This window comes from Lutra lutra, chromosome 6 (genome assembly GCF_902655055.1).
Source record: "Lutra lutra chromosome 6, mLutLut1.2, whole genome shotgun sequence".
In the NCBI taxonomy this organism is placed as follows: domain Eukaryota; kingdom Metazoa; phylum Chordata; class Mammalia; order Carnivora; family Mustelidae; genus Lutra; species Lutra lutra.
In genome coordinates, this window is record NC_062283.1 from 119623424 (window position 1) to 119648806 (window position 25383).

Sequence of the window (25383 nt, forward strand, 5' to 3'; positions counted from 1 at the left end):
AGTGAGTAAGGAAGATATGGTGCCTATAGTTCATGGAGCTTACAGTTTACCTTTTCAGGACATTCAGTGGTAGAAGACAGCAACCATGGTCCCATCGCCTCTTTTGCTACCAAAGGACGCTTTGTCCTTCCCTGTGGGCTCTAGAAGCTCTCTTGACATTGTTTCACAGGCTCTTGACATCTCACAAGCTTCACGAATTGACAAATGACTGGGTTCTTCCTTACTTTGGTGGTATCCAGTGTGACTTCTTCTAATTGAGGTGCCTTGTGAGTTTATTAAACCCAAAATAATAGATCTTGATTTAATAGTTTCCTTTTTTCTTCTCCTTAACTGGTTTTGTAACTTTTAAAAATTACCATGTTTTAAATTTATAACATTAAGTTTCTAAGACTATATGATATAATATCAGAATGAAGGTTGTGTGTTTATGGAAATGGCAGTGATGGTTTTTATGATGTGATCAGTCCTTAAACTAGGGAGTAGGAGTAAAGTCCTGTAGACAGACATAGGGATTTTGAGAGGGACTGTCACTAGGAAAGTGTTTGAAAGGAACAGAATTTGGGCAGAGAGCAGAAGAGGAGCTGTTTCTTAGCTCTCGTACCAACTGGGATGGAAGCAAGACATGGGAAAGTAGGGCATTCAGCTTGGATTAGGGACAACCTAATGACAACCCTATGAAGTTTGTATTGTCTCTCAGGAACTTTTTGCATTTCATTAACCTAGATAATCCTTCTGCAGTTTGAGTCATTTCTGTCAACAGTGGAGTTGATGGAGAGCTGCAGGTCACCATTTCTGGTGCAATTGCAACTTGGAAGATCTGAAAAAAGAAATTAGTGTTGGAAATATTTAAAATTGAAACACCCATGTAATAAAAAACAGACATGAAGAAAGAAAAAACTGCAATTTCTTCCAGCGTTTTGTTTTGTTTAGAGGAGCTATATGAAGTCTAGAAGCAAATTCAGAATTACACAAATGGGAAGTCCTTTTTTATTGTGACCTGTGCTTTTTAGTTCTGACAATTTATTGATTTAGTTTTTTAAGTAGGCTCCATGCCCAGTGTGGGGCCTGAGTTCAGGACTCTGAGGTCAAGGGTTGCATGTTCTTCCAACTGTAAGAACCAGATGCCCCTGGTTTTGACTTTGGATCTTTCACAAATGCATAAGTAGAATCCATTTACATTAAAATCAGTTTTCTGATAGCCCTTTTTATCTTTAGCTAAATTTGATTTCAAAAACAAAAACAAAGCCAAAAATCCCCAGAGAGTATATATCACTGCTTTTAACCAAAGAATACATAAAAGAAACTTAACTCTATTTCCTTGTTATTACAGTATATAAGTTTCACTAAGACCTTGCCGTATGCAGGCACTATTACTGAATACTTCATATATATACACTGTCATCTAATCTTCAAACAAGTTCATGAAGTGGGTACAATTTTTGGCCCCATTTTCCAGATAAGAAAACTGAATCCGAGAGAAATTACGTGCTTGTCAAACCTGGAATAGTTTGGTTACGAGTTTGCCTTTAATCACTGTGGTTCACCAAACCAAGGGTTACACGACTTCAAATCCAGTCATGTAGCACCTTAACTCTAGTGGCCCCAACAGCAAGCCAGATCAACTCACTAATTAACCAAGTTACCAAATGCACCTTATTGACCTTTCACCACTAACAGCTTCTAAAGGAATATCAGATTTCATTTATTCATGATAAAGTAAATTCCTGAAAGTGAAATAGTCTACATGTTTGCTATTTAATATAGCAAATATTATTGTGTATGTTACACATTACATACTCCCCATGTCCTCAGGAATTTTTCAATGATTAAAAAATTTTTCAAATGACAAGGGAGCAATAATTATATATTTCTAACAATTAAAATTTTAGCTATAAATTAAGCTAACAAAGAGGATTCTATTCATTATGAAAATTCAGAACTCTCTAATGGAGTGAGATAGAAATGAGAATCTGCAGAAGAAATAATGGACCATCAATTAATACCACCATTCAGGGGTGCCTGTGTGGCTCAGTCAGTTAAGCATCTGACTGTTGGTTTCGGCTCAGGTCATGATCTCAGGGTCATGAGATCAAGCCCCATGTTGGGCTCTGTGCTGAGTGTGGGGCCTGCCTGGAATTCTCTCTCTCCCTCTCCTTCTGCCCTCCCCCCTCGAAAAACAAAACAAACAAAAAACCACCATTCAATATATATTAAAGTGTACAGAATTGTGAGGATCAAAAATAAATTTATCAACATAAAAATTGCTAAGAGAAGACTATTAATACATTGGCAAAACAAAAAAAAAATCACATTTCTAGAATTAAAGAAATTAGTGTGAAGTAAAATATTACCATATAGTTGAGTAAGGGGGTTTTTCCTCCACTTTTTATTTTATCTCTATGAAGTTAGCTAAACTGCAGAATTTGAAGGGACAGTTCCCTTAAGACTTCTATCACTTTTGACACCAACTGCAGGTTTGAAGAAATTCCTAAAACTATTCTCATATTCCATAATTCACTAGGAAGTCTCACAGAACTTGCTAAAAGTTTTTATACTCATGGAAATTGGCTTATTACAGGGAAAGGATATGAATTGGAGTTAGACAAAGAAAGAGACATATTGGACAGAATCCAGAAGGGGACCACATACAGAGCTGCTGGCGGTCCTCCTCCTGTGGAGTCATAGTGTATCTCCTGACCACGCTAAGTAACAAAATGCACAGAGGACTGCCAACCAGGGACAGTCACCCAAACTTTTGAGTTTTTACTGGGGCTCAGTTACACATTCCCCATGTGATTGACCTTTCTTTCACCTCCAGCCTTGCCTAGAGGTCAGGCTTGTACCTTTAGTCTCCAGTTCCCCTGGAGGTTACAACTGATATAGTGTGGCCCAAAATCCCATCATAAATCACATTGTTCCCAGACAAAAAAGGACCTTCCTATCTGGCAGGATATTCCAAGGGCCTAGAGATCACCTTCCAGAATTCAAGGGAAAAGACCAGAACTTCCTTTGGGTAAGGTTAATTCTTCCCTATGTAGATGTATACATTCCTAAATAGTACATTTCATCACTGGTAACCCAAAACAGAATTTTCTCTTTATACCTGCTAAATCAAACTTGTTACATATGTACAAATTACTGTGGGTTGGTTGGTTTTTTGGACATGGGACAAACCAATGCATTTTTTTTTTAATTTGTCAAGTTTCATTTTTTTAATTTTTAAGTTTTCATTTGGCATACTGATCATCCAGTAGAACTGATTTGGAGAATTGGTTTGGGACAAATTAATTTTCACTAAAGAAATAGACAGAGGTTCTCAAACTCAAGTGAGGATCAGAGTCACTTTGATGGCCAATCATAATGCACATTGCTGGACCCCTGTGTGAGTTTCTGATTCAGTAGGTCTGGGCTGGGGCCCCTTGGAATCTGTCCTCTAACGTTCCCAGGTGATGCTGATATTGCTGGCCCAGGGTCCACATTTTGAGAGCCACTGAAATAGAATGTATGCTACATGGAAGATGAGAGGAATGAGGTGTGTCATTGAGATGAGGCAGAAAAAAAGGCAGTGAAATCTGTCATGGACCGTCTGTCCTGGTCTGTTTAGGACTTTGTCTCATTCTCTTGGTTTTTAAGTTCTGTAACTCCCCATCTCTCGCATTCTCTCCCACCTCAGGCAATGTTCAGTCTCTGTATGGTGGAAAGTGGAGCCGACGAGGTGAATTTACACGGTGTGACCAGCCTTGGCTTGAAGCAGGCTCTGGAGTTTGCATACACAGGCCAGGTATGGTACCGTGTGTCCTCTGAGAGGGTTAACATTTTAATTGCAACTAACCAGTGGGGATTATCCTTGAGGTATGAGATTTAGATATTTTTCTTGTTATTCATTTTGATGTTTAAAAAAAAGTTCACAACTCCTTGATTTTATAACAAAAAGGATGGAAAGGTGAGTAAAACAATTTGAGTTTAAATATGACCCCAGAAACATAATATTTTAATCTGAGCTCAGAGGCTTGCTGGTATAATTTTAAAACAGCCTAAAGAACCCTCTTATGGAAAAGAGTTTGCAAAATAATTTAAACTGTTATTACTGAATCTCCATTAATCACAGCATTATTGGCTTAAAAAAAATGTAAAGCCCCAAGGAGCTGTAGACACAGCACCTTGGTATCCTGTCCTCCACACATATCTCAGAGTCAGAGTCTCAAGGATTAGATTATAATGTGACGGTTTGAAAGCCAAAATTGTTCTTCATTAAAATTGTCATGGGATTTACAGAGATCTCCAGAGAATATCCATTTTCTTTTCTTTTCTTTTTTAAGTGAAAGAATAATAATGTCAACTAATGGAATGTGAGAGCCAGGTCAACATATGACTCTCAGAGAAAATTGAAATTAAACTGCATAAAGACAGTAATGAATCCAGATCCAAAGTATCATATTTCTTTACTAGTTTTATGTTGTTGAAGCCAAGATGAAAACACACAGAAACCTTCCTTTTAAAATTGTTTTTAATTGAGGTATAGCAGATATATAGCATTGTATTAGTTTTGGGTGTAGAACATAAGGATTCCATATACGTACTACAGTAAATTTAGTTAACATCTGTCACCACACATAGTTACAATTTTTTTTCTTGTGGTGAGGACTTTTAATATCTACTCTCTTAGTGTCTTTCAAATATATTAATAGTATTGTTAACTCTAGTCACCATGCTGTATATTACATCCCAGGACTTACTTATCTAAACCTGGAAGTATCTACCTTTGACCACCTTCACTCATTTTTTCCACTCCTCACCCCCCATTTTCATTTGAGAACCACTCAACTAAATCGACCCACATACAGACTGGATGTTTACTGTCTTTTATAAAGTTGTTTTTTTTTTTTTTTAAGATTTTATTTATTTGACAGAGAGAGAGAGATCACAAGTAGGCAGAGAGGCAGGCAGACAGAGAGAGGGGAGGAAGCAGGTTCCCCGTGGAGCAGAGAGCCCAATGTGGGGCTCGATCCCAGGACCCCGGGATCATGACCTGAGCCGAAAGCAGAGGCTTTAACCCACTGAGCCACCCAGGCGCCCCAAGTTGTTTTTTTTTTTTTTTAATTTTGTTTTATTTAACTTAGGTTTAGTGTCTTCTATGCTAGAATAAGGACCTCTTCTCTTGGCGGACCCAAATCCTGGTGGGGGAAAGAGGCATTAGACGTAATCATATGTCCTCGTTGTGTTGGGAGATATAATAGAAGCAGAATACAAGATACAGTGGAGACAACAAGGAGGATGTGGGTAGCTGGGGCCATCAGTACAAACGTTCACAGAGAAGGTGGTATTTGCGTCTGGAAGAATGTTGGGAGCTCACTTTCCTACTAAATTTCCCTCTTTAGAGGCTTTTTAAACTATATGATATTGTCCACTTTCTAGAGCTAGTAGAGTTTAAGATATGTTTCATGGAGTGATTGAGGCAAGTCAGAAGTTGAAATAAAAATAGTGGGTAAAAAAATAGTGGGTAAAAAGAAAAACATCCATTAAGTAGCAGGTGCAAAGGGAAATACAAAAGAAATAGATCACAAATTCAGGGTCAGCCCAGCCAGATTTCATGCCTTAGGAAATTTATGTGGACAGTTACTGTTCAGAGTTGCCAAAACTGATTCCTAGTGAGGTGAGTAAATTACGTGTTGGATGCTTTTTGGTTTATAGATGTAAAGACAGATACTAGCTCTAAATTGTGTCTTGTGTAGGTTTTTCTCTTCAGCCTAAAATATGATTGATTACACCTTCATTTGCTCACCTCTAAATTACTACTGATAACCCATAGCTATGCTTTGCTGGTGTGCAATGGGAATGAAATGGTGAATTTTGTGTTTTTTTGAGAGAAGTACCCACATGAGTAGCTTTTGTATTTGGCTGCATTAATAATGGAATGGTTTCAGCTTGTAAGTTATAGGCTGCAAAACATTTAAATCATTAGTAAACAGAAAGGTGAAAAAATGCTATGAAGGCTGGGGTCAAAGACACATACAGATATAATCAGTGGCTGTCTTATTGTTTGCCTCGATTGCCTGGTAGTTTCTTTCACAATTATGTATATGTAATACCTGTGGCCCAAAGGACTTACGAAACATGGACTGAAGGGGGCTTTTTGAAAGGTAAGAAAACTGCTTGAGGTTTGCAGAGCAACAGCCCTATCTCACTGCTTAGGAGTCATATGCACATATTCCAGTTTTATGAGTTAAAAAGAAAGCCAGGAATGCCTTAAAAAAAAAAAAATGGCAAGCCCTAGGGCCAGACCTGGAGTTGCATTTATTCTGTCCAGTGACCCATTGCTGATGTGTGTACCCACGGAGCAGTAACAGGCCTGTGGCTTAGAGCAGGAACTCATCTGTTCAGATTGTGTCCGGAGGGACGGGAAGTGGGCTGACATTTCATGGAACATCTTCTGCAAGAGCAGGGGCATTGCCCTGGCTCCTTTATGTGTGCTGTTTGACCTAATCTTCTAGACAGCTCTGAAGAATACAGTGATCCCGTCACGAAGAGGATGAGCCCAGGAAGGGCAGGGAATGACTCAAATCACTCTCCCAGTGTATATTGACTCAGTGAGTCAAACCCAGTCCTCTTAGCTTCAGTGATATTGTCTCACCGAGGAAAGGTTAAGTCATCTTTGTTCTACTTTGTTGAAGAAGGCAGGGAAGCATTTGGATGTTTCAGAAAGTGAACCCTTGATGGTTCTCTCATCCTGGGTGCCTTTGCAACACTCAGTTCATAAGGGCTCCGAGTTGCTGCCCTTGAACTCGATGTATGATGACTCATGCTGCACAGTGGAAATTGATACAGGCTTTCTTGGACAGCATCCATGGTACTTGCTCCCTTAAACACCAAAATGGCTTTATAATAAATCTGTTTTCCCTTTGAGACATGAACACAGATAATGGCAAAAAGTGAAATTGCAGTATGCTTGGGAGATGCAAAGAAGCTGCTTTCTCTTACTCTGAAACTGACGTTAGCATTAGGCAAAGACTTTGGCATACGGAAGCAGGAATCAAAGCATTGCTCTTCAATTTTTTAATTGTTATGTACGATTGTGGATATTCACTAATATTCACTAATCTGTTGTCTTTAGCCATGATATAGATTTGTAAAATCAGGGTTAACATTGAACTTGTCTACCTCTAGCTATTTCTGCTGACAGTTGATTATACCTTTAGTCAGTAGTAGTAAGCGTAGTATAAAATGTAAGTATTTTAAATGTCTGAAAATTCTTGCCATCTTGGGAGATAAATTGGAAGTATCGTGTGGGTGCGATGAGTGAATGCAGTTACGTATAACAAGACGTGTGTGCGTTCCTCCTCCATGCATAAAGCATAACCTTCTTGAAATTGGTCACAGATTTCATCCAGGAAATTTTAAAGAGAAAGCAGACTTTCCCCCTAATGCTAATGCTTCCTCTGAATGTGCACGCACTTTTCTTAGCAAAGAACCTATGCGGGGCCGAGCTAGCACACACTCTCCCTTCACACTGATTAGAGATGTGCCCTTCCTGTGGGAATGCCTGACTTAGGGCACAGCTTGTGTCGAGGCAGGGATCTATCGCAGCCCTCGTTGTGTGTGTTTGCTCAGCCGTAAAGAGCAGAAGCAGCCACAAGGGACAGAGCTACTCTCCAGGTCCTATTCTGGGCTGGCACTGGGAGCCAGGTCAGAAGCAAATGGTGTGATGTAAACTGTTGCTGGGCAACTCGGCCTTAGGGAGGAAGGGACAAAGTAACCCTAAGAAAACACAAACTCTCACGTAATCTGGTAGGCAAGACTACCTGTTCCCTGGCTTCCCTCAGTTTCCTCACTTTCCAGCTCTGCCAGGAATTCCTTCCTATTTCAGACCAGGAAAGAAGAAGGGAAGGAAAAAAAGGATTCTGATGGAGATGTTGCCTGGGAAGAGGACTCCCAGTCCTAACTAGACAAGAGGTCAGCCACTCAGGAGTGAACAGGTGTTGCTAAGAAAGCCCAGGGATAGTGATTAGCAGTTAACACCAAGACCTTCTAGAAAGAGAAAAGATGGAAGGACTTCTGACCTTGAAGTCTCCTGGAATAAGCCTCTAGGAATTTGAGTAACTAAGGACCAAAATAAGAAAGCAAACAGAGCTGAGAACCACGATAAAGTTCACTGTTTAGCTCTCCGGCTATGAAGATGTTAAGGAGGATAGACTATATGCTAAGTAAGTACGGTGCTAAAGACATTCCTTATAGTGGAGCAAGGGCTCAAGGCTAGTTAGCTTCCTCTTACTTTCCAGAGAACTGTCCTCCTGTTCTGTCCCTTGTAGCCTGCTGGAGAGAGGAACTATGCACCAAATGACAGTGACATTTATAGTCCCCTTTAATATTTGCTGCCTCCAGGTACTGCCGACTTTTTCAGCCATGAACCAGCCATGTCATATAAGGCCATCTGAAGAGAAAGGACACATTGGTACCTGTGTTCCCTTGCTTTTCTCTTCATTATCCAGTAACTCCAGCCTTGGCTCCTCAGCATGTGGCAGAGACTATCTCTTGGGGACTCCCATCCTAATTACCTTCCTCTGATCCAGAAAATGTTTTAGTACAATCTTCACAAGGATATTTTGTGTAACTATTAATATTAATATTTTTAAGTCTTTCTTTGGAAATGTGGGAAAGTAGGATACTCTTATAAAAAAATTTTTAGCTATAATTGTGGTTACACAATAGATTATGTAAAGATATTCATGCAATCAGAAATTGTAAACTTGGGGGACCTGGGCGGCTCAGTCAGTTAAGCATCTGCCTTCGGCTTGGGTCAGGGTCCCAGGGTTCTGGGATCGAGTGCTGCTTCGGTGTCCCTGTTCAGCAGGGAGCCTGTTTCTCCCTTTCCCTCTGCCCTTCCCACCTCTCCCTGCTCTCTCTCTTGCTCTCTCTTGAATAAATAAATACATTCTTTTTTTTTTTTAAGAAATTGTAAACTCAAGGAAACTATGCCTTAATATTCATGCACTGTGCAGTCAAGTTTTTTTCCCGATTCTTATTTGATTCCTTAATAAGTTCACATTATCTTTCTACATAGCATTGATAAGGCATACACTTTAGCATTCCATTTTGATGATCACTGAAACTGTATTTATTCTCCATAGCAGAATGTTTTTCTCTATAGACCTGAGCACCAGACCCAGTAGCAGAATAACAGGAATCTTAATTGGAACTGCTTCCCGTGGGCCATCCCTACACAGGGATAAATGTGTCACTTTACATGGAGAAAGTCCCCATAAGATATACTTATAAACAAAACCTGGTTGAACTAAATGGCAGCATATGAATAAACCTGGGAGAAATTCTTCTTAAATATGTTTCTGGGGAGCAACATTCAGGCTATTCCTGAATTCCTAAATATTTTAGCCGTAGAATCCTTTCTGCATCCGGCAGAGCCTACAGAAGCCTGGCAAGCAAAAGGTCTTGAAGATACCTGCACTGTGCCCAAGATTCTAGAGGGCACAGCCTAAAATCCACATTCTCAGGAAGAATATTTTGAATTAGGCAAAAATGATCATTTTCTCTTCACTTAATTCCTGTCAGAGCTGTGCCAGAGTCCATACTGGAAGGTCTGAGAGACTGAAGTGAAGGAAGCTTGAATTTCATCCATGACTTTTTGCTTGTGTGGATCTTTAAAAACTCTGCATTATTTGCTCTTGGAGAGATTTTCTCTGTTATCAGTGGGTCAAAAACAAACACACAGATGTATCCACTTACTCTTTTGGGGTGAAGATGTTCCATGTTCCCACTCATGGTTTCACGAAAGTGTCAGCTGACTTGATAGACAAGAACCATAGGCCAAATGGAATTTTTATGACTTCCCAAGATGTCAAGTAAAGCAATAAATGTTGACATGTTTTGGTGGCCAAAAGTGGGAAGGACGGGTTGAAACCTAATCATTTATTGTGAGAAAAGGAGAAGTGAGATTTTCAAAGTCTCTTCTGGGGGTCCTGACTGACTCCCAGAAGCCTGCTTTTCTCAGCTGAGGACGCAAGAACCCAAGGACTCACAGGGCCTGAAGTCTGTCTGTTCCTCAAGGGGAACAGTCGATTCAGACAGAGGGAAATCACGTGGGAGCACCTCCCCCCTGTAGAGCAGGACCAGTTCTAATTAACAGTCTCTACTTCATGCCAGCCTGTCCTAGATTAAATTTGTGTGTGCTGTCTGGTCAGAATGTACTCAGGTGTTAGTTTGTACTGCAGGAATTATAGAGCCATTTGCTCAGCATAGCAACATCTAAAATATCTCTGTGAAGAAATGTAACTGGCTACACTTCTGAGATCTGCTTTCATTTGGTAACAAAACTGGTTACTTTGAAGTTTTTTGTTTGTTCGTTTTTGTTTTGTTCTAAGTTTCCTGACTTTTCTATAATAATTTGCAAGTTTGGGGTTTCTAAGTTGTCTTATAGGCATTCTCCAAAAACAGAATGGCTCTCTTCCTTATGCAAAATTTGATTCAGATGTTGAGACTGGTAATACCACATGCATACCAAGAGGATGCAGAAAGGTTTATTACTCATACAATGAGGCTTTCTGGGGAGAGCAGGCTGGCTCCCAGCTGGGTCCAAAAATGGCTTCAGAGGGCAAGTAGGGGGTGACTGGCTTTGACTTTTATTGTGGTTAGGGGAGGGAGCTGGAAGATCCTTCACTCAGGCAGGGACTTGTGTGATTTGAACTTCCTACCTGCACCAAGGGAGAGAACACTCAATCTTTCTCTTACTTTTTCCCAGGTGTGGGGAAAGCAGGAAGGAGGGAGGGCTGGGGCCTGAAAGCTGTTAGCAGACAAACGTTAAAAATGTTGCCAGACCTCAATTACATTAGTCTAGCATTCTACTTGGGTGATAGTCACATTTTAGGCATAGATATTTTCCTTTGAGATATTGTGAAAGTCACTTAGGAAAACAACACGTGTTTAAACATGCTGATAGCACTTGTGATCTTTCTCAACTGTTAATTCTGTGCTGAGGAACCCATTGTGTGCTTGAGCTCATTGTGTACAGAGCATGTATACTGGTAACCTGAGGAGGGTCTCTGGATATCTGAGATAGCGTGAGAGGACACGAGAATGAGTGTGGTCCCTCTGTGTTTTAACCTTATCTTTATTTATTTATAAAACTCCATTCAAATGAGCTAGATGTATTCCCTCTCTTTCCTCTCCTCTCCTTCCAACTCTCTCTACTTCCTGCCCCCACCCATTGCCAGTATAGGGAATAGGAAGAAAAGTATTTTCTGTATGCTTTTGATAGGGGTTCTGTTGTCACAAGTGGGGCAATGAACAATCAGTCCTTTTCTAGCTAATGTCCTCCAAAGTAGAATTGGCTAATATACAGCAACTTAAAATAGTAGGTCAATCCACTTGGTTAATCCAGGGTAGATTTTGTACTTCTGGGCACTTGTTTCTTTTGAATGTTTTAGCAGAAAGTATCAAGGCCAAATATTTTCTATTTTATGGTACCCATCAGAATTGTTTTCCTTTGCAGTGGTGGATGAACAGTAATTCTTGCTTTATAATATTTCTAAGCAGAAATCAAAGCAGGGTTTCTAAGCAGTGCTCTTTTTTTTTTTTAAGATTTTATTTATTTATTTGACAGAGAGAAATCACAAGTAGGCAGAGAGGCAGGCAGAGAGAGAGGAGGAAGCAGGCTCCCTGCTGAGCAGAAAGCCCGATGTGGGGCTTGAACCCAGGACCCTGGGATCATGACCTGAGCCGAAGGCAGAGGCTTTAACCCACTGAGCCACCCAGGCGCCCCTCTAAGCAGTGCTCTTTCTTGATCATTAGAATTTGTGAGTTTGGCTGCTCTCTGAATTATTCCCTAAGGAAATCCTGATCCTTCCTTAGGTGCTCAATCAAATCACCTCTGAGTGGAGGGAGGTTAACAGTTTATTTAATTGAGAAACTTGATTAGCTTATTAAATTTCATAAGAAGTTGTTAGCCTATTGATGGCTTTTTAAAGTACATAAGCCTTTCCCCTGATTCAGCAAAAGAGAATAATTGCACTCCAGCCTCAGCCTGTTTTCTGAGACAACTCTCACTAAAAGTTCATTTGGGAGAAACTATATACATAATGGATTCCCAGAAGATACACAGTCTATCAGGCTTCGTGATTCTCAACCTCATCTATCAGGCCTTAATATAAAAGGCAACATTGAATGTTGCCTTTGGCTCAAGTCATCATCCCAGCCAGAGTCCTGGGATCGAGCCCTGTGTTGGGCTTCCTGCTCAGCCCTGTTCAATGGGGAGCCTGCTTCTCCCTCTCCCTTTGCTCCTTCCTGCCCTGCTCATAGTTCCTCTCAAATAAATAAATCTTTAAAAAATTGTTATAAAGATATAAACACATATATGTATGTGTATACATACATAGATATATATACCTCCTCTCCAGACTTCATAATATTTTTTGTTTCTTATTTTCTCTTAGCTTGAGTTATTTATGTTCCTAATTTTTAGAGAAATGCTTGTATTGGTCCCTCAGATCCATCTCAAAATGAGATATCATGTAAGTAAATAAATAGGGTAAATAAAGATATTTGGGACCTGTGAACGTCTTTGAAATCCCAGAGGTACTTTAATGTTATTTGTAGGCATGAATAAAGTGGTGCTATACCCGATTAGTTCTGACTTCGAAAATGAAGTGTCTCCAAATTCCCAAGCTGTTCCATAAATAAACCATTCTGCTAGCTTTCTAAATTTTGTTCCATCCTTGTTTTCAGCACTAAAAATAAGGCATATCATTTTTCATCTTTGAAAATAAAAAAAAAATCACCCAAACGTTTACACAAACAAAAATAAGACTAAAAGTGAAAAACAACAGTCAACCAAATTCTATTCACCCACATTTGAATTTACTCACGAATTGTATGCTGTCTTTCTGTCCACCCCTACCCCCTGCCCCGGCCTTTACTCATATGCCTAAGTAGTTTTATATAAATTTTTGTGACTATAATTTACTTAATTTCTTCTCTGGAATTAGATAAAAGTACATTTATCCACAGTGTTATAAACTCAGTTTCTTTCCTAGAGTTAGATAAAGGTACATTTATCCATAAACGCTGTCTTATTGTAATCTAATTTTTTCTTTCATTTGGATTGTTTTATTTGTTTATCATTTATTTACTTTGAGAGAGAAGGAGAGCAATCTCGAGAGCAGGGGTAGGAGGGGTAGAGGGAGAGAGAAAGAATCCTAAGTAGGCTCCATACCCTACCTGGAGCCTGACCCTGACTCGGGGCTTGATCTCACAACCCTGAGATCATGACCTGAACTGAAATCAGGAGTCCAATGCTTGATAGACCGAGCCACCCAGGTACCCTATGTTTGTGTTATTTCAAATAAATTGATAGACCTGAAATTACTTGATCAGGAGGAGGAATGTTTTGTTTGTTTGTTTGTATGTTTTTTGTGAGCATTGCCTTCTGAAGGAGTTTTATAATAGCTGCTGTTGGACCATGAGCTTTTTAAAGTTTTTTCCTTAAAATAGAATTCTTGAGCCCTCTGCTGGAAGCATTTAGTATTTGTACAAAGTAGTAGTATATGGGAGTTTTACCATTCCAGTGTAAGGTTTTAAAAAATAATAATAATAATAACCTGGTAGCAAAAATATATGGGTTTTGTGGTTGATTTCAAGATTAAAAAAACTAGGCCAAACAGAAGTTTTGAGAAGATTTCTATTACAAGTCGATATTCCATTTGAATAGAATAATGATGCAGACATTCAGATGAAGGACTGATTAAAATATATCAAATGCCCTCAGTTAATTTGTGAGCATTTTATTTCATTTGTATTCTTCATTAAAAAAAAAACACTTACAGTTTATTCTCAAATTGAGAGCCACTAACTCATCAAAAACTTAATGAGTACCTTCTTGTTAAAAACTTACTAGATGTTGGGGCGCCTGGGGGGCTCAGTCGTTAAGCGTCTGCCTTTGGCTCAGGTCATGATCCCAGAGTCCTGGGATGGAGCCTGCTTCTCTCTCTCTCCCACTCCCCCTGCTTGTGTTCCTGCTTTTGCTGTCTCTCTCTCTCTCTCTCTGTCAAATTTAAAAATAAAATAAAATAAAATAACCTTACTAGATGTTAGGGAAGCGCTGAAGCCAAAGAAATACACAGTGAATGCTTTCTTAGTGTGGACTGAATAGTGGTTGTCAGTGCCAGATCAACACACCACTACATTTATTGGAAACGGATTATTAGGGGTCTGAATTATTTGTGTATGGAGAATAGTGAGGTATCTAAGGATGTGTCATGTTCCAAAAGTTGTACTAGTTCTGATAGAATGAATAATTGAGGTGTAGTACTTCATAGAGTACTACCCAAAAAATAACAGGTTAATTTGCATTTCTACTTTGCAAGGAGAAAAAAATACCAATTTGGTATATGGTAATTAAATAGAACTAGGTACTGAAAAATCTATGATAGCCATGCATGGATCTGTCAGGGTAGGAACAATTTGACACAGCTCAAAGACAGAGCCACTGACCTTAGAGGGAACCAAGCCCGATTCCAGCCTGTGGCAATTTTTAGAGAATTATCCATTGCATTCCACTGTAAGTATCAACTCTGTGGTGGTTGCTGGGAAAAGTTACCTTTTCCACTTCCAATCCATGATTCCAAATCTCAGATGGACACTCATTTTTGCCAGACAGTGCTAATTGGTTTCCAAGTAAATTTCTTTTCTTTCTTTTCCTGGTAATTTTCTCATTTGTTCTCTCTTCTCAAATCCTACCTCCTACCCCTATTACCCTACCTCCAGTATACATAGCACAAGGAAAACTCACCTTCTGTTGTGATGATAGACGCAGACAAGAAGATTTTTATATTTTCGCCATCAAACCCCCAATCCCCTGTGCACTTGTTCTGTATATTTCTCTTGTTTATGATGGAAGAGGTATCCTGTCAAAAGTTAAACTCTCCACGTAAGCTTTGCCTTATATGCCCTCTGATCCTCTCGGGCTTCACTCCCCAAATCCCACTTTTCTTCTGTCATCACTTTCTCCTTCTCCACTGGAACATTCCCACCAGCATATAAACTTGCTGTATCGTTCACGTTTCAAAGTCCTTTTCTAGTTCTTTTATACCCCTTCAGTTACCACTTGTTTCTTTACTTGTCTTCGCGGCAGAACTGTGAAAGAAGTTGCATGAACTTACATTTACTCATTTTCACTCACTTTTCCACTCTTCAAGTCCCAAGACTTCCAACACTCTACTGAAATGGTTTTTGACAATCCCAGATATTGCCAAGTCAATTAAATAATGTCACCATGACTTCTCAGCTTCATTCAGTGCAGCCAACCTGGCTCTCCATGGGAGTCTCTTCTCTCTGGGCTTCTGCACTCTGTGGGCTCTTACTTTGTGCCCCTCAGGTCCCTTTCCCATCATTCCTTTCTAGATGACTTTGCTTGCTCCTCCTCCTCTATAGGCTCTGAATTAATTCTTCATGTGTCAGGATCTTCCTGTCTTATCTAAACTAGCTTCCTTTTTGAGGTCATCTGGAGCCATGTCATTTTGAACAATATTATGCTATTGACTCCCAGCCCCTGTTCACACTCCAGATCAGGGACTGGAAAACTTTCTTGGTGTAGGGTCAGATAGTAAAGAATTAGCCTTTGCAGGCCACATAAAGTTATGTTGCAACTGCTCAACCCTACTGTTGTAGAATGAAAATAGCCAGGGACAAATATGTAAATAAATGAGCTAAGTTCCAGTAAATGGAATGACTGAAATTTGAATTTCATATCTTTTTCACATCATATAGTGTATTATAGGCATACTTCGTTATATTGTGTTTCGCTTTGTTGCACTTGGCAGATACTGTTTTTTTTTGTTTGTTTGTTTTGTTTTTTAAAATTTTATTTATTTATTTATTTGTTTGAGAGAGAGATAGAGAACATGGATGTGTATGTGAGTGGGGGAAGGGGCAGAGGGACAGAGGGATCCTCAAGCAGACTCTGTGCTGAGTGCAAAGCCAGATGTTGGTCTGATCCCATGACCCTGAGATCATGACCCTGAGATCATGACCTGAGCTGAAATCAAGAGTTGGATGCTCAAATGACTGAGCCACCCAGGGGGCCCTGCAGATACTTTGTGGTTTTTTTGTTTGTTTGTTTGTTTTGGTTTTTGTTTTTTGTTTTTTTTAACCAGTTTAAGGTTTGTGGGAGGTCTGTGTCCAGCAAGTCTCTTGCTGCCATTGTCCGAATAGTGTTTGCTTACTTTGTGTCTCTGTGTCACATTTTGATAATTCTTGCAACATCCCAAACTTTGTCATGATTATTGTATTGGTTAGGGTGACCTGTGATCCGTGATCTTTGTTGTTGCGATTTTATTTGTTTTGCGGTGTCATGATGCAAACCCATATAATACCACAAACAATTGATAAATGTTCTATGTGTCCTGACTGCTCCACTGACTGATCATTCTTCTGTCTCTCTCCTTCTCTTTGGGCCTCCTTCTATTGAAATTAAGCCAGTTAATCTCCCTGCGTTGGTCTCTAAGTATTCAGGTGAGAGGAAGATTTAATTGTAAGCTAGAGGTGGTTAGTCTTCGTGATTAAGGCCTGACAGGCCAAAAGCTAGGCCTCTTGCATAGAACGGTTAGCCAGGTTGTGAATTTCCTCTTGAAGGAAATTAAAAGTGCTATTCCAGGGAACTATTCGTGAATGATAAGGAAGGAAAACGACCAAACTGCTGCTATGGAGAAGATTTCAGCGGTCTGAGAGATGATCAGACCAGCTACCACCTTCCCTTAAGCCAAAGCCTAATCCAGAGCTAGGCCTTAACTCTCTTCAGTTCTCTGAAGGCCGAGAGACATGAGGAAGCTCCAGAATAAAAGTTCAAAGCTAGCAGAAGTTGGTTCAAGAGGTCTAAGGAAAGCAGCTGTTTTCATAACATCAAAGTGCAAATCGAAGCGGCAAGTGCTGATGTGGAAGCTGCAGCAAGTTCTCCAGAAGATCTAGCTCAGATAATTCATGACGGTGGGAACTCCAAACAACAGATTTTCAAGGTAGACAGAACAGTCTTAGGGAAGTAGGTGCCATCTAGGACTTCCATACGAGAGAGGAGAGGTCAATGCCTGGCTTTAAAGCTTGAAAGGACAGGTTGGCTCTCATGTTAGGGGCTAATACAACTGGTGACCTTATGTTGAAGCCAGTGCTCACTGACCGTGTGAAAATGCCAGGGCTCCTAAGAATGATGCTGAGTCTACTCTTCCTGTGCTCTGTAACTGGAGCAAGAAAGCCAGGATGACAGCACATCTGTTTACAACACAATTTCCTGAATACTTTAAGCCCTCTGTCGAGATGTAACGATCAGAAAAAAAGACTCCTTTCAAAATATGACTGCTCATTGACAATGCATCTGGTCACCCAAGAACTCTGATGGAGATCAGTGAGATTAATGTTGTCTGCCTGCCTCCTGACACAACATCTAATCGAGTTTATTAGAAAAAAATAAAATTACATTTTTAAAAATGCAAGTTAAAATTTTTTTTCTTGGGACGCCTGCGTGGCTCAGTTGGTTAAGCAGCTGCCTTCGGCTCAGGTCATGATCCCGGCGTCCTGGGATCGAGTCCCACATCGGGCTCCTTGTTTGGCGGGGAGCCTGCTTCTCCCTCTGCCTGCCATTCTGTCTGCCTGTGCTCGCTCGCTCTCCTCTCTCTCTGACAAATAAATAAAATCTTTAAAAAAAAAAAAATTTTTTTTTCTTAAACGGTTTTTAGCTCATAGGTCATATACAACTATGTGCTAGGAAGATTTGGTGTCGAGCTTGTAGTTTGCCAGCTAGACTGATACCTTTCTGTCTAATTGATATCTCCATTTGGATGACTAACAGGCATCATAAACTTAACATATATCCCCAGATGGAACTCTTGATCCTTCCTCCAAACCTTTATCTTCCTTTGTTTTCCTCTGGTTAGTCGGTCGCACTGCAGTCTACCTGGTTGGCTCAAACCTGGACTCTGAGCACCACGCAATGAGGGAATTTGTCTTTTCATATTGCAGTCCTCGGAAAGGTGCCTGGAATACTGTAGACACACTTAGGAAAGGTTTGCTAATTGAATGGGTAAATTTCTCTGCCCTCAGTTTCTTCATTTGCCTTGTGGGGATAGTATTTACCTTGTAGGAGTGAGGAGTGAGGAAGGGTGTAAAAAGGAAAGAAAACCTATGAAGTTACCCCACAAGGTAGTTGGTACGTAGTAGGAAGTGTGTAAACACTGGAAATAGGGTATTGTTATATGTGAAGTAGATTCATTTGTTTATGGGATTGATGACAACAATAATAAAAAAGCAGCTTTTTTTTTTTTAACTCTATAAAATGTGCCAGGTGTTAGTTTAAGAATTATACCTGGGTTATCTCATTATATCCTTATGGAGACTTTATACAAGTAGGTAGTGGTCATCTCCTGTTTTGTATGTGACAGTGGTAAAAACAAACATGTCAATGACTTGCCCACATTCCTACAATGGACCCTAGGGCCATATTATGCCTCCATTCTTTATAAAGCAAATAAAAGGGATTTCCCAAATGAAGTTGGATATTAGTGCTTTTTTCAGGGGAAAAAATATTTCACAGCTTCCTTCCATGAAATTAGGCATTCCCAGTTAAGTGCTCCTCTGCCCTTCTCTGTCCACCACCAATGTCTTAGCATGGATCACCCCACACTGTAATCATTTCCTCTGGTTCTTTGTTTTCATTTCTGCTTGAGCACCTAGCAGTGACAAGGGGGTAGCCAACTATAAAGAAACAATGGAATCAGCCCTATTCATTCTTCCAGAGGCCTAACCATTTTTGGACATCAGTTTTTTTTTTTTTTTTTAATTTTTTTAATTTTTTTTTCAAGATTTTATTTATTTATTTGACAGAGAGAGATCACAAGTAGACGGAGAGGCAGGCAGAGAGAGAGAGAGAGGGAAGCAGGCTCCCTGCTGAGCTGAGAGCCCGATGCGGGACTCGATCCCAGGACCCTGAGATCATGACCTGAGCCGAAGGCAGCGGCTCAACCCACTGAGCCACCCAGGCGCCCCTGGACATCAGTATTTTTGAGTAATGTTTCTTTCTTGTTTGACCGTCTTAGCGTTGTAAGAAACTAGCTCTGTATGCGGAAGCCCAGCTTCACTAATAAAGCTCTGTGGGATGAAACCTCCCATGTTCATCACACTTGAAAGAGCACTGGTTATAAAAGTAAGTCTTAATAATTAATTTGGCTTTTCTTATAACCTGTAATGACTTTCATGTTTCATTATATTTAATTGCTGGGTCTGCTTCTTTCTCTTAGAAACTACCAAAAATTTGTTCTGCTTTTTCAAATAATTAGGCTATATTTTTCTAGGTAATGTAACTATGTATAATTTAGCTTTACATTTTGTTAAATAATACATTTTGTTAATTTAAACATAATGAAGAAAACTATGTTGGAAATGACTATCTGACAGAACTATTGATCTCAGAGCTTTGAAATGCCAGGATCAAGCTGATGGAGAAGGGACCACAAAAAGGGGGGAAGGGGTTTGTTCTTGTTCATACAATATAAAAGGAGCAAGTTTTTTCATATGAAGAATTATTTCACAGGTTCAATGAAATGAATCGTCTCTAGCCAAGTATTCCAACAGCCCTCTATGCCTACCACTCTCAGCATTGATTATACCACAGCTTAATGATTCCATTTGATTTTTTTTCCCTTCTGTCTCTACTCAAGCATCTAGCTGGAGTATGTCATCTGTCATTCTGCTGCATGTCCTAGAATGGGAAAGAAGAACCAGTTTCACTAGCAGCATCGATAGACGGGAATATCCTCAAAATGGCATTAATGGCCATACGTGAAAATTTTGCAGTGAGGCCAGCATGTCATTTCCCTGGGAATGCAGTGTCAGTGCCCTTACCTATTCTTAGATTTCTTCTCGGCATCTTAGAGAAGGTTATGTTCCTGCAACCTGTCTGGAACCTAAGAAATTTCAAGTGAACCAAATGAGGATGCGTAAATATGTGAATTAAAATAATAGAATCTCCAAGTGATTTCCATGGTTTTTTTTACTAGGAGGTTTTTATTATTATTATTGTTATTATTTTACCTCTGTGCTTTATAACATTCTTTAAAAATATCCTGAAAATTCAAATGAATTTAAAGATAAGTTAGTATTTTTTTTAAAGATTTTATTTATTTATTTGACAGACAGAGATCACAGGCAGGCAGAGAGGCAGGCAGAGAGAGAGGGGGAAGCAGACTCCCTGCTGAGCAGAGAGCCCGATGCGGGGCTCAATCCCAGGACCCTGAGATCATGACCTGAGCCGAAGGCAGCGGCTTAACCCACTGAGCCACCCAGGTGCCACAGTATTTTTATTTTTTAAAGATAAAGTTAGTGTGTAAATGTACTAGTATGTCTGGAAGAAAGCTACCTGACAAAATTTGTAACTTAAAGAATCAGTAATCAAATCCCAGATTCATTCTATACCTCACCCAACCCAAAGGTTACCTTTATATAAACATATTATTACAACTGTTATTGAAATAACTCTTGTGTCCTTTTACTTAACTCCTTCAATTAGATAATCCCCGATAATATTAGCATGTGACCAGGCTCCTCACAGAGGCTTTTGACATCCTTTCATGTTTTCCTCAGGAACTGTATTTTTCAAGCCTGTGACTTTTTTTTTTTTTTTTAAGATTTTATTTATTTATTTGTCAGAGAGAGAGAGGGAGAGAGAGCAAGCACAGGCAGACAGAATGGCAGGCAGAGGCAGAGGGAGAAGCAGGTTCCCTGACGAGCAAGGATCCCGATGTGGGACTCGATCCCAGGACGCTGGGATCATGACCTGAGCTGAAGGCAGCTGCTTAACCAACTGAGCCACCCAGGCGTCCCAAGCCTGTGACTTTTTTTAGTAAGTAAATCTAGCCTGCTCTTGTAGCATGTTTGCCAGCAATGAACATGAAAGAGGATGGACCAAAGTGTCCTAGGTAAAACTAAGGGACACACATGTAACCCACTCAGGGCAGAAACACTTAGTTGCATGAAAAATACCCAGATAATTGTTGGCATTTATCACTGATTTAACATAAATAGATTCTGTGCTCAAAGTCAGGACCTGCCCTCTGGTTGCCTACACAATATCTGTTCCCTTGTTTTTTCTGTGTAGAAAATTCCAATTTGATTTGGGACAACAGTGCATGTAACCATAAAAATTCAATTTCCCAGGTTCTTTTCCAGCTACTGTAGCCGCATGACCTAGTCCTGGCAAGTGAAATGTAAATGCAAGTGGCAGAGTTTGTCAGGAATCCATCGTTTCCTGGGAAGTAGTGACAGACTCAGCTGGCCCATGGCATTTGTTTTTTTCCCTCTTCTTTCTATATGCTTTGAGTGCAAATGCAATGCCTGGAGGTATAGTAGCCATTTTGTGACCATGAAACCGTGGGCTAAGATTGGCCAAATAGGAAAATGCAAGACATCTGGTTTGTTGCCACTCCGTGCCGCCTAATCCACTTTGTGCAAAAAGTAAGTCCCATACTTGCTTAAAGCTATTGTGTTGACACATAGCCATACACAGTTGTAATGATACATATTCATTTTCTCAGTCCTTAAGACCATCTTTTGATATAAATACTATTTTTATTGTATTGATGAGGACACTGAGGCACATAGAATTGAGTGGTTTTCCTGATCTCATTCTGCCAGCAAGTCTCAGATGCAGAATTAGAAATCAGGCATGTGACCTAGATCCCATGGACTTAGTTCACTCTGTATCTGTTCTAGTTGGGAGAGCAGGAGATTAATCCCAGCTGGAGGCTGAGGCGAGGGAGGGTCTTGCAAAGCTTTGTGTAGGTAATGAGCTTAGAGTTAAGTCTTGTATGAGTTGGATTTTAAAATAGGGAGAATGAAGAAGTCAGGAGGGCATGGTGGAGGAAAAAAGTACTGCTTCAGTGTGGAGAGCAGTGGGCTATTGGTTTTAGTAAAGGGACCATAGGTTGCAGAATTGGAAATAAGCATTAGAAAGTAGGTTGTGTGGGTGCTTGGGTAGCTCAGTCAGTTAAGCATCTACCTTCAGCTTGGGTCATGATCCCAGAGTCCTGGGATCAAGTCCCACATTGGGCTCCCCGCTCAGAGTGGAGTCTGCTTCTCCCTCTGCCCTTTCCCCCTGCTCATGATAGTTCTCTCTCTCTCAAATAAGTAAATATTTTTTTTAAAGTAGGTTGTGGCCATATCATGATAGTTCCTGAATACAAGGACAAAAAGTTTGAGATATAGCCATAAATTGGAACATGGTTTATGGAGAGCTGCTGAATTCTGAACAGTATTGCTCAGATGGAGCACTTAAAAAAAAAAAAATTATGAACATTTCCCCAAATAATAGAGACTTTTAGAGAGTAGAATTCATATGTTTTATTATTCTTATTTCAATTATTTTGTTCGTTCTCAAAAATAAATTTAAGTCGGTGCTGGAGGTACAATACAGGAGTAATTTAGAAAATAATTTTGCTTTAAACATAGGCGCCACCTGGTGGATAAGAAAATCTTAGCCTAACGGCTTTGAAGCAAAATCTAAATTAACGGCAGTTTCTCACAGCTAGATCTTATGATTCATATTCTGTCTATAAGAAGTCTTTTGAAAAGTTTTATACAAATGGTTTCACTTATGTGCCTGAAATATTTGATCATTTGAAAGTTATTTGGGTTGTTTTATTCAATTTACTTGATGATTTAGACATCCAAAGATGTCTAATTTGCCATTTCACTATACTATACAGAAAAAAATCCCAAAGAAACAAGAATGAAAATGAGAAAAATATACTCCCTTGTTCTTATCAATAGTATTAAGGCCATCTAATCTGCAGTGTTAGCAGTGCTAGCCAAAGTGCTTGTGCTGCTATGTGCCCTGTTACATGTTTGGTAGAGACCTTAATCATCTGGCTTTCACATGCTCAGCTCCTTCCGGCTAGAAGTAAGTGACTTAAAAGTCTCCTAAGGAAGAAATGAAGAAGAAAGCTTTGAAGAACTAAGATACAAAATTGCCTGAAGATGCCAACACATCCGTTCATAAGGCAGGGAAAAAGGTCACACTGGGGAGCGCCTGGGATGCTTCAGTCCGTTCCGCATCCGATTCTCGATTTCGGCTGGGGTCATGATCTCCGGGTCGTGGAACTGAGCCCCACATCAGGCTCAATGCTGGGTGTGGAGCCTGCTTCAGATTTTCTCTCTCTCCCTCTTCCCTTCTACTCTCTCTCTAACCAAGACAAAAAAAAAGGTCACACTGATACTTGCCATGGCTATTAAAAGCAGTCTCTACCAGTCGCTAATCCAAGAAGCAAGGTAAAAGTGGGAGAGAGAATAAACAGAAGGAAAAGAACAAGAAGACAGAATTAAGAGGGTGGACGCTTGGTGATGTGGGAGGAGGAATGAAGAAGGAAACCCCAGAACCCACGGGGACTGTGTGCTGTGTCAGGCCTCCTCCACCCTCCCAGCGCCTGGCCAGGTGAGCTGGGCTGAGGGGGCATCGCCCATCTCATCATGCCCTGCGCAGAATCTCACCTCAGCCTCCACTCTCCTCTTTCAGGAGTTTTCTGGCCCCATGTCCTGCCCATAGGTATTGCTGGGATCAGGAGCCCCAATCTCATTCCAGTTTGGAGGGCTTTCATTAAAGATTGTGCCGATTCAGCTCTCTGCTACCAACACTGCCTAAATGAGTGGCCAGAAGACACATTTGGACTGTGTATTCAAGAGTGCCTCCTTCCAGGGGGGGCCATTGGACCAACCTCATGACTGAATTCTGATGTAAGAACTCTCACGGATACCATTAGAGACCCCCACCCTCTGCAGCAGCTGTGGCTGTTACTACCATTACAATTTGTCAGACTACGCAGTGTCACCCTGACCGTGGCCACTGCTGAGTTCTTATCCCCAGCTGATCAAAGTGAGGGCTGCATCTCTACATTTGGGGTAGGAGTCGGATGCGGACCTTAGTTCACATGACCTAGCTTGCCCCCCGCTGCTGGAGAGGTTCCAGAATGAGATTGTTCATTGGCACTGCAAGTTACCTAATCCATTTTGTGAGAAAAGTAAGTCCCATACTTGTTTTAAGCCATTTTGTTGACACATGGCAATGCACAGTTATAATGATACATGCGCATTTTCTCAGTACTGTCCGGCTCACCTCTTTCCAGTTCAGTGTCCTGTATTCTGCCATCCAGAGGTCAGGTGTGAGTGGATGACAGGGAGAAAATATTCCAGCCACCCTGTGAACAAGAGACACTCATACCCTGCGCCCCTCCCCCAAATTGCATCAAAATTTCTCTGTCCAATCTTAAGAAGCCCCAGCTTTGCTTCCACCCAAGCAGGTGAGTATCGCCAAGGAAAGAAGAAATACCCAATCCAGTTTGGCAGGTTTCAAGGTTTATAACTTTGTGCCCATGCATTCTGAACTGCTTGGCTTTATGCAGCCTACATTTCTTTCTTTTTTTTTTTTTTAAAGATTTTATTTATTTATTGGACAGACAGAGATCACAAGTAGGCAGAGAGGCAGGCAGAGAGAGGAGGAAGCAGGCTCCCCGCTGAGCAGAGAGCCCGATGTGGGGCTCGATCCCAGGACCCTGGGATCATGACCTGAGCCGAAGGCAGAGGCTTTAACCCACTGAGCCACCCAGGCGCCCCTAGCCTACATTTCTTGATCCCCTTTGTTACTCAGGGGACATTTGCATTGTGCCCTGTTGATACCTCTGTCTGAGCTACAGTTGTCCAGTTTGATGAGACTGTTGTCCAGCCACTAGAATTGGCTCCCACTTGGCCACTTACTGCTCTGAGCTCTCAGGGAATGCCGCCCTTCCTGTCGGTGGTTCTCAGTGACCCTTCCTGCTTTGAGTGCCAGACTAGATGCTGATGGGTACACGATTCTCCAAGGCCTCAATGTAACCAGTGTGTGCTTTGCAGCACTGAAACTTGGCTGCCTTAGTTGTCCTCTGCAAACGGGTGTGTTTGCGATCCCTTCCTTCTGCAGAAGGCTATTTTCGGCCGGTTCTTCCAGGCACGTGACAGGCACATTCACCGTAGTGGAAATCATGAGGAGATCAAATTTTTTTTTTTTTTTTAGATTTTTATTTATTTATTTGACAAACAGAGATCACAAGCAGGCAGAGAGGCAGGCAGAGAGAGAGTGGGAAGCTGGGTCCCTGCTGAGCAGAGAGCCCAGCCCCATGCGGGGCTCGATCCCAGGACCCTGAGATCATGACCCAAACCAAAGGCAGAGGCTTAACCCACTGAGCCACCCAGGCACCCCGGAGATCAAATCTTTATTTGTATTCCTCCCCAAACACAAATTCTCTGGAAGAATATATTAGAACAACCAGTCACGGAAGGCAACAAAGCTGAATTTGAAAGACTCCAGTGCAA

General features: G+C 40.7%; 1 protein-coding gene across 7 annotated transcripts in view; it reads left to right on the forward strand.

Moving 5' to 3' along the window:
- The window catches only part of KLHL32 (kelch like family member 32), a 254553-nt gene that overhangs the window by 91890 nt on the left and 137280 nt on the right, over nucleotides 1-25383 (forward strand). For all 7 annotated transcript variants that reach the window (XM_047733263.1, XM_047733267.1, XM_047733264.1 and 4 more), the window contains one exon: nucleotides 3674-3781. In XM_047733263.1, coding sequence (XP_047589219.1) covers nucleotides 3674-3781 — 108 coding nt within the window. The remainder of the gene's footprint in view (nucleotides 1-3673; nucleotides 3782-25383) is intronic.